Raw genomic sequence first — 10,692 nt, 5'->3', positions numbered from 1 at the left:
ACCGGATATAGGAATGTATTCTTAAGGAAGCTGTTTGTTTTCTCGCAGGTTCTCTAAAGCACACCCATTTTCTCACAGAGACAGAAACAGAGGCATCCAGCCAACCGAGATCTCCTTGATCCAATCCTACATTTGCAACTTCATGCGGCCCAACGCATGTTGTACGCCATCAAGCCCTCCGCCTCGACTCCCGGCAACCAGCATAACCACTCCTCTATGCTTTAGTGCTCATTCCACTTGCATTGGACCAGTGGCTTACAAGATGAAGGAAAGAACTGGCTAGAAAGAACGGCTCACAAGGCCTAATTAATTGAAACCACCCGCACAACCAAGGGAGACCCTGATGCGGAGCATCCTATGGACATCACCATGTCAAGAGTTCGTTTGTCAAGTGACACGTGCCACATCTACTTCACATACATAAAGGTGAATCATCTCCTTTACATGTGTTTACTTGACCCCTTCGAGGATGGTATACTACTTGACATTCCTTCCGTGTGCATCCATAGGTATTTTCGGAGCTTCACACATAGAGAGGACGAGTTCACGCGGAAGAGTACAACTACACCATCTAGGAGGGAAGCCTGGAAGCGGAGAAGGAAGCGCCAAGAAGAAGGCAGCAGCTCCTAGGCGACCCCGTGCGCATGGGCCCCTCCGACCCAGTGCCCATGGGCCTCCCAGGCTGGCGGTCCTGAAGACCCCATGCACACGGGCGTGTACCGTGCCCATGGGACCCCCGTGTCCACGGGCCTCACGAACCCTGTGTGCACGGGCTCATGCGTCAGGTCTCTGGATACCCCGTGCGTAGGAGCTCCACTTACCCCGTGCACACGGGCCCCCCTGAATGTTGTAGTGGGCTTTGCCCGTGTAATCCCCATTTTGCCCCTACTTACCCCTTCATCCCTTTTACCTATATATACTCCTCTTCCTCCTCCATTTAGACTTAGCTAAGGACAGATCTAGACATTAGAGCTTAGCTCATGTACCTCCCCTTGTGGGATTCCTCCTCTTGAGAGAGAGCGACACTCCATTGGAGTTCAAGGCCTCCTTTGGAGAAGATCCCTAGTGGATTCAAGACCTCCTTGTGGGAAGGATCTATGTAGATCATCAAGCCCTCATCTTCTTCATAGGATTTGGGATGAACTCTATCATGTATCTTGTTTCCCTTTGATTGTTCATGTATCTTGTGGATCGTGTGTGTTTGTTGGTCTAGTGGCTGTGTGATTGGACTTGTTCTTGAGTGTTCCTCTTGTGTTTTCCCATCTGTGTTCATCTTGTTCTTGGGGACTTCCCCTCCAATTCATGAAAGATCCATCATAGGGTTCTACCCTACAACATCTTGGTATCATGAGCCATGGTTTCTCACGAAATTGGAGCCCCCCTCTTTGTTTTCTAGCCGAATTTTGCTTGTTCTTGCCCAATTTAGAAAATTCCCCACAAAAAGAGCCATACCAATTTTTTTTGATTTGTTGTTCTTTGTGAGTTTTTGTTGATTTTGATCCATGGATCTGATGTATAGGAAGTAGATCCACCTCCAATTGCGTCCCCATACCCAAATTTTTCTTTCCCCCCTTCAATTTTGGAGTTGAAATCGCGAATTTTCCGACCACCCCATCCCACGGGCCCCCGATAGTCCCAGGTGACCCTGTTTCCATGGCCTTGCACCGTGCGCACGAGACCACGTGTCCACGGGCCTTTGACCCCATGTGCACGGCCGTCCTAGAAATAGTCGCACATGCTTTACGTTTTTGCCCATAACTTCCACTCCCGAACTCCGATTTGGGTGTTCTTTGGCTCGTTGAAAATCTAGTGACGTGCCCGAGCTGGTAATCTTGGTTTTACCACCATTTGACTCCATCAAATTTTGTCCATTTTTGCATCTTATGCATAGGCATTCTGCCATAACTTCCGCACCACCGCATAAAACTTTCGCAACGTAACCCATTTTGGTTCCTTTGGTATTTGTGGTTGTTTGAGTTGTGATTTGAGTCTCGTAAGGTGTTTCAGCTACTTAGGGATGGTAACATCTTCATCAACCACCAGCGACTTGTATCGTTCCATCGACTACATCCACCATGACATTCCGCATCGACGACGACCATCCATCCTTTGAGACCATCTTCAACCGGAATCAGGGCATGTTACCCCCGACTTCGTGAAAGGTTAAGTGTGACGAAGGTATCCATTCCATCATAAACTTTTTCTTCCTTTCCATTACATCCTGATAGCCGCACTATCTTTGCGAATACCTTCATACCCATTGAGACTAGCTATCCGAGTATTGCCGGGCTTCGCGAAAACTTGTGCACCATAGTGATACGATATCATATTGTTGCATCTTTGAATATATCATATAGTGCAATTGCTTGCTCCCGTGCATATCTTGTTATATTTGTCTCATGTTTATGGTTGAGTCTCAATAAGCATAGTGGAAAGGAATAGAAGAGCAAAAAAAGTTTAAAAAAGTTTTAAGCAAGAAAAGAATGATCATAAGCTTATAAGCAAAAGAGAGTTGAGCACGATAAGAGATGCTTGTGCATGAGGATACATGGAATAGGAAACATTTAACTTGCATACATATCGGTTGGTGCCAAGTGGTGAATCGTGCCCAAGTGTGCAATCAAGCTAGTGCTCTCCTAGGGTTTGTGCAACACGAGCTTAGTCTTTGTTAGGCAAATTTGTATTGCTCATCCCTATAGTTGCACAAGCCCCATTATCCCACTGTGTGTGTTTCTTTATTGCCCTTCTCTATATTTTTGATCACTTTCTTTGCATTTTGAGTCCTTTGGATTTGTCTCAAAATTTACAATATCTTGGACTTCAATTTGCATGAATTTGTGCCACTTATCCTAACCAAGCCACTCGATAAGCTTTACTTTGTAGGTGTGAGTGCACAAGTCCGGTACCAATTCCACTATTCTTTCATTTCACATTGAGTGACACGAGATAGATCCTCAACTTTGGGATAAGGTAGCTTGGTATTGTTTATCTCATTTCCTACTCACCTTTGCTCAATTCTTGTGACGGATAGGCAAAGCACATCATCTTCGGTCTACAACCACGACGACGAATTCGATCCTATGAAGAACTTCATTGATGCCAAGATGGACAAGCACATGGAGGAGCTCAAGGTCCTCATCAACAACCGCAAGCGGTCTTCCTCATCATCGAGAAGACTCCCAAGTGCACAAGCGCCCGAGCTACCATCTCCGGCAAGTACATACAAGCATCGACACCGACAAGACCATGAAGATTGATCTTCTGGATGAGAGTTGGATTCTCTTGCACCCCCGTGCACATGGGCCCTCGACCCCCGTGCACACGGGACCCCATGCACACGTCCTCCTGCACCCCCGTGTGCATGGGCCATACAGTACAATAGCATCAGCCCCAAAACTATGGCTTCTTCAACACCTTTGGCATCTTCACCAAGTGACTTCAAGGCATTTTAGCCTTTGGACGTATGACATCTTCGCCTACTCGATGAGCTCAAGTCCACTACTTCCACGAGCTACTTCGACTTCACCGACAACGATGAGTTTCCATTCTTTGGGACTCGTGACCCCAAAGAGTACCTCGAGTGGGAGCGCAAGATGGACGACTACCTCAAGCTACACCAAGTACCTTCCGACGATCAAGTGAAGTGCACCACAAGTACCTTCCACGACTACGCATCGACATGGTGGCTTCATAGACATTCGACAAGCTTCACCATGACTTGGCCCACGATGAAGAAAGCGATGAGGCGAGCATTTGTGCCTTCCACCTACACGGAACATCTTCAACGCCAATTGGAGAACACCATACAAGGATCCAAGTCCCTCGAGGAGTACTTCAAGAACATGAAGAAGGCCTTGCGACGAGCCGGTGTGGACGACCCCATTTGGATGAAGTTCTACTTCATGATGGGATTGAACAACGACATCTCCAAGACTATCTTCCTCGAGAACTACAAGTCCCTCGATGACAACTGCATTGGTGCTCTCAAGGCGGAGCAAGAACTCAAGAAGGCCAAGTCTACTCGACCCCGAGCTCACTTCACCACGACCACACTCCAAGATGGCGAGCATGAGGCTAGAACCATCGAGATGTCCAAGCCCGATGAGCTCCAAGACGATGCTTCCATCTTTGGAGGCGAGATTGATGACGTGCCATCTTCGGCCTTCATCCACGATGAGAGTGATGATGTGCCATCTTTGGCCTTCATCCACAACGAGAGTGATCGTGTGCCATCTTCGGCCTTCATCCATGACGAGAGTGATGATGTGCCATCTTCGGCCTTCATCCACGATGAGAGTGATTATGTGCCATCTTCGGCCTTCATCCACGACGACGACTATGAGATGGTTGAGCATGGGATTTTCCCTTCGACCACTGCGACGTATGATAACTTGAGTGATTTTTGCCACCATATTGAGAGTGAGAGTGACTTCACCACTAGCCCCATATATGATGAGTTGCCCCAATTCCCATTTGAGGAGAGCCACCACCACCACCACCACTTGAGTGATTTGAGTGACTCCATCATATGTGACATTGAGTGCACCTACCTTGAGGGAGTGAGTGAGCCACCACCACATAGAGAGAGTGAGGTAGTTGATAGGGCATGTGAGGCCATTTCGATTTCTAACAACTTAACCTCTACCCCTATTGTGTCTTCTCATTTGGTGCTAGGTCCCATATATGATGACGCACCAATCCTCGATGACTCCGTCCTTCCTTTGGACAAGACGATGGCCACGGTGGACTATGATGCACCCCCCACATGGTTCCATCACGATGATGATGACCACAAGTTGGTTCTTACCACCTCACCTACACCGCATGAGTGGAATGAAAAAGGTAACATAGGTGATGGTGATGCTCTAGTCCCACTAGCGGCATTCTTGATATCGATTGCTTGCATGATGTTGATCCGTCTATTACCATGCTTCATGCTAGTATGATTCCACCATGCGATGATGTACCGATCTATGATGAGTTTGATGATTGCCATGAGGAGTCTATTAGTTGTTATGCCATGTTACATAGTATTTCTTGTGATAATTCTCTTGGTCACATCATGTTTGACATTCCGCTTGACTTGTCATATGCTATGCATGAGATCACCCATATGTCGCATTTGCAATCTCATTGTAGTGACTATGCATATGCCATTAAAATAAACCCAATTTGCACATATGGCATAAATGACAAACCCATGGTTATTGGCATTTGTTTTTCTTGTGATGATATTGATATGCTTCCTTTGCATCATTTATCTCATATGCTATGCCATGACCACCTAGCTTCGGAAATGCATTATTTGCCATGTTGTCAATATTCTCCATATTATGCTTCCGCTATTGCTCATGAGAAGACCCCCATAGTTTCCTCGTACCCATTAGGAGATTTTGCTAAATCCTATGAATTGCATGATTCCCATGATTGTTTGCACCATATGCATCCCATGAATAAAAATGCTATTGTTGTGCCACACACTTGCTATAATTTGCGTCCCAATCATGTTGAACATAACAACTATTCTTTCATGATGGATGACATGTTCTTATACCATGCCTCAAATTTCTTTGATCTACGCTTATCTTGTTCTAACACTCACATGCACATACACATCATGATGGATGATGTGTACATTTACCACGCACACACTTTCTTTGGTTTGTGTCTCTTTTGTGTAGGTACCCATGAATACTCGTCAACCTCACAATCCCATGAGTTGACGAAACAAGCTCTAGAGAGCAATGATGTTTTGGGATCCCGCGGATTGTCCTTATCACTGCTCCCTTCGCACAAAGACTTCACGCATCTCTTTTACACGGCCCTCACATGGTTATGGCTTATTGTCCATTATGTCTCACTTTATGCCTGATACGTCTCCAATGCATCTATAATGTTTGATTGTTCCATGCTGTTATATTATCATTATTGGATGTTTTATAATCATTTTATAGTCATTTTATATCATTTTTTGGTACTAACCTATTGACATAGTGCCAAGTGCCAGTTGCTGTTTTCTGCGTGTTTTTTACATCGCCGGAAATCAGTACCAAACGGAGTCCAAACGCAGTGAAACTTTTTTTGGACTAGAAGACATCCAGTGGGTTGGAGAAGCGCCTGGGGGCGCTCCGAGGGGAGCACAACCCACCAGGGCGCTCCTGGAGGCCCAGGCGCGCCCTAGTGGGTTGTTCCCACCTCGGGTGCCTCCCGAACCGACTCTTTGCTCTATAAATACCCCAATATTCCAGAAACCCTAGGGGAGTCGACGAAAATCATTTCCAGCCGCCGCAGAGTCCAGAAGCACCAGATTCAATCTAGAAACCATCTCGGAGGGGTGCATCATGTCCATTGGTGCCTCTCCGATGATGCATGAGTAGTTCTTTGTAGACCTACGGGTCCGTAGTTAGTAGCTAGATGGCTTCCTCTCTCTGTTTGATTCTCAATACAATGGTCTCTTGGAGATCCATATGATGTAACTCTTTTTGCGGTGTGTTTGTTGGGATCCAATGAACTTTGAGTTTATTATCAGATCTATCTTTTTTATCCATGAAAGTTATTTGAGTCTTCTTTGATCTCTTATATGCATGATTGCTTATAGCCTCATATTTCTTCTGCAATATTTGGGTCTTGTTTGGCCAACTTGATCTATTTATCTTGCAATGGGAAGAGGTGCTTTGTAGTGGGTTCGATCTTACGGTGCTTGATCCCAGTGACAGAAGGGGAACCGACACGTATGTATCATTCCTACTAAGGATAAAACGATGGGGTCTATTTCTACATAAATAGATCTTATCTACATTATGTTATCGTTCTTATTGTTTTACTCCGTTTCTCCATGAACTTAATACACTAGATGCATGCTGGATAGCGGTCGATGCGTGGAGTAATAGTAGTAGATGCAAGCAGGAGTCGGTCTACTAATCTTGGACGGAATGCCTATATAATGATCATTGCCTGGATATCGTCATGATTATTTGATGTTCTATCAATTGCCCAACACTAATTTGTCCACCAACCGTTCGCTTATTTTCTCGAGAGAAGCCACTAGTGAAACCTACGGCCCCGGGTCTCTTCTTTCATATATTTGCCTTTGCGATCTATTTTCCTTTGCTTTTATTTTCAGATCTATTAAACCAGAAATACAAAATACCATGCTACACTTTATTTTATTTGGCGTTCGATCTATCAATATTTACTACCCTCTCACGTCAGTTTGCCAATTTCTGGCGCCCTTGCCCGAAAGGGATTAACAACGCCTTTTACACGTCGGGTTGCGACTATTTGTTATTTGTGTGCAAGTGTTGTTTACGTCGTGTTGCTTGGTTCTCCTACTGGTTCGATAACCTTGCTCTCATCACTGAGGGAAATACCTACCGTCGATGTGCTGCATCATCGCTTCCTCTTTGGGGAAATACTGACGTAGCTTCAAGCCGCATCAAAAGGAATTTTTGGCGCCCTTGCCGGGGAGACATCATCAACATCTACCAGGTTCCTAATCACAAATCTCATCTCCTCGCAATTTACATTATTTGCCATTTTCCTCTCGTTTTCCTCTCCCCCACTTCACAAAAATTTGCCGCTTTATTCGCCCTCTTCTTCGTTCCCCGTTTTCTCGTCAGATCTGTTTTGAATGCAATCTTGTTGCATAGTCACAATGACTCATGAGAACACCAAGTTGTGTGATTTCTCAAATACAAACAACAATGATTTGATTGGCACTCCGATTCCCGTCACTAGTGCGGAGACTTGTGTTATTAATACAGCTTTGCTGAATCTTGTTATGAAAGATCAATTTTCTGGTACTCCTAATGAGGATGTCGCGTCCCATCTTAACACATTTGTGGAATTATGTAATATGCAAAAGAAAAAAGATGTGGGCAATGATGTTGTGAAGTTCAAACTATTTCCGTTTTATTTGCGCGATCATGCAAAAACTTGGTTTTCCTCTTTGCCTCGCAATAGTATCGATTCTTGGAATAAGTGCAAAGATGCTTTTATCAGTAAGTATTTTTCGCCCACAAAAATTATTTCCTTAGAACCCAGATCATGAATTTCAAGCAACTTGAACATGAGCATGTTGCACAATCTTGGGAAAGGATGAAAATGATGCTAAGGAATTGCCCAACTCATGGGTTAAATCTTTGGATGATCATACAAAAAATTTATGCGGGGTTGAATTTTGTTTCTTGTAATCTTCTAGATTCCGCCACGGGTGGTACTTTTATGGAAATTACTTTGGGTGAAGCCACCAAATTTCTTGATAATATCATGGCAAATTATTCACAATGGCATAGCGAAAGAGCTCCTACTAGTAAAAAAGTTAATTCAGTTGAAGAAATTTCTTCTTTGAGTGAAAAAGTTGATGCTCTTATGAAATTGGTTGCTAGTAAAAGTGTTCCTATTTATTAATGATGTGCCTTTGTCTACTTTGATTGAGCAAAATAGTGATGTCGTAGATGTGAATTTTATCTCGCGAAACAATTTCAATAACAATGCCTATAGAGGTAATTTTAATCCTAGGCCTTTTCCTAGTAATTCCTCTAATAATTATGGTAATTCCTATGGTAATCAATCTTATAATAATAATAGGAACACCTCTGATCTTAAGAATAATATTAAAGAATTTATCAACACTCAAAAAGTTCTCAACACTACAATAGAAGAAAAGTTGAATAAGATTGATGATTTGTCTAGAAGTGTTGATAGAATTTCTCATGATGTGGAAAATCTCAAGATGAACTTTTTTGTGCCTAAGGTAGAGGAATCAATCAAAGCTTTTTATGTTTCTAGGGATGAAAGTAAGAAAAGAACCTCTATGCTTAGAGCTAGAAGAGAATTTTTAGAAAAAGCGTTCTCTAGTGATTGCTTTCATAAAAGTGACGAAGATATTAAAATGATTTGTGTTTCTTCTACTGATTCTTTGTTTAGTAAAATTAAGATTGATGAAAAAGGGACTGGAGAAGAGTCAACTTTATCTAGAAGGCGTCCCGATAATTCGGAGGGTGAAAATCTTGTTGAGAAAATTGATAAAAGTCGGTTTGAAGAGGTCAAAACTTTAACTAGTGATGTGCCCACTCTTTTGGATTACAAAGACTTTAATTATGATAGTTTCTCTTTGATTGATTGTATTTCTTTGTTGCAATCCATGATTAATTCACCCCCCATGCTTATGAACAAAATAAAGCTTTTACTAAACATATTGTTGATGCTATGATGAAAGCTTTGGAAGAAAAGTTGGAATTAGAAGTTTCAATTCCTAGAAAATTACATGATGAGTGGGAACCTACTATCAAAGTCAAGATCAAAAATTATGAATGTTTTGATTTATGTGAATTGGGTGCTAGTGTTTCTACAATTCTGAAATCCTTATGTGATGTGCTTGGTCTTACCGATATTGAAGAATGTTCTTTAAATTTGCACTTGGCGGATTCTACTATTAAAAATCCTATGGGAAGAATTAATGATGTTCTTATTCTTGCAAATAGGAATTATGTTCCCATAGATTTTATTGTTCTTGATATTCATTGTAATCTGTCTTGTCCAATTATTCTTGGTAGACCATTTTTACGCACTATTGGTGTTGTGATTGATATGAAAGAAGGCAATATTAAATTTCAATTTCCACTAAGGAAGGTTATGGAACACTTCCCTAGAACAAGAATTAGGCCTCCATATTAATCAATCATGAGGGCACCTTATGGATCTCGAAACAAAGATGACAATACTTAGATCCTTGCTTTATGGCTAGCTAAGGGCGTGAAACGATAGTGCTTGTTGGGAGGCAACCCAATGAATAAAATTTATTTTTGCTTTTTGCTTTCTGTTCTTGAGTGTTTGAAAAATTATGCTACTGTTATTATTGTTTTTTGTGTGTTTTAGTTAGTGTTTGTTCCAAGCAAAGCCTTTGGGATCTTCTTGGGTGATAGTTGTTTGATCTTGCTGAAAAACAGAAACTTTACAAGCCAGTCGCAGAATTTTTAAAAATCACAGAAGCGTGATAAAATGCCCATTATTTTTTTAGAAGATTAATATAGAAATTGCTCACGTGGTCCTAATTTTTTCAGAATTTTTGGAGTTACAGAAGCATTCGAAATATCCAGATTGCTACAGACTGTTCTATTTTTGACAGATTCTGTTTTGTTTGCGTTGTGTGCTTGTTTTGATGATTCTATGGTTTTATTTGATGAGTTTGTGCCATAGAAAAGTTAGAATATAGTAGATATAATGCAAGAATAAAATATGAATTGGTTTGATACAGTACTTATAGTAGTGATTTGCTTTCTTATACTAACGGATCTCACGAAGGTTTTGTTGAGTTCTGTGTGATTGAAGTTTTCAAGTTTTGGGTGATGTTACGATGGATGAAGGAATAAGGAGTAAGAAGAGCCTAAGCTTGGGGATGCCCATGGAATCCCAAGCTATTATCCAAAGAGAAGCAAGCAACTAAGCTTGGGGATGCCCCGAGTGGCATCCCCTCTTTCTTCTAACGACCATCGGTATTTTACTCGAAGCTATATTTTTATTCGTCACATACTATGAGTTTTGCTTGGAGTTTCTTGTATGATATGAGTCTTTGTTTGTTTTGCTTTGTGTTTTAAGTCTTGAATCCTTGCTGGACGCACTTGTTTGAGAGAGCCAAAATTATGCCATGACTTGTTAGAATTGCTCTCTATGCTTCAATTAAGTGTAGCA

At 42.2% G+C, this 10,692-nt stretch overlaps 1 protein-coding gene across 1 annotated transcript; it reads left to right on the top strand.

Moving 5' to 3' along the window:
- Window positions 1-947: 947 nt before the first annotated feature.
- Window positions 948-6,565, top strand: LOC141026543 (uncharacterized). The gene is made up of 2 exons (XM_073503277.1): window positions 948-2,178; window positions 3,032-6,565. The coding sequence occupies exon 2, from the start codon at window positions 3,594-3,596 to the stop codon at window positions 4,944-4,946; it is 1,353 nt and encodes a 450-aa protein (XP_073359378.1). The 5' UTR covers window positions 948-2,178; window positions 3,032-3,593; the 3' UTR covers window positions 4,947-6,565.
- The last annotated feature ends 4,127 nt before the right edge of the window (window positions 6,566-10,692 follow it).

This window comes from Aegilops tauschii, chromosome 7 (assembly GCF_002575655.3).
Source record: "Aegilops tauschii subsp. strangulata cultivar AL8/78 chromosome 7, Aet v6.0, whole genome shotgun sequence".
Lineage (NCBI taxonomy): Eukaryota > Viridiplantae > Streptophyta > Magnoliopsida > Poales > Poaceae > Aegilops > Aegilops tauschii.
Note: the sequence above shows the minus strand (reverse complement) of the source record. Positions and strands in the feature narration are given on the sequence as shown.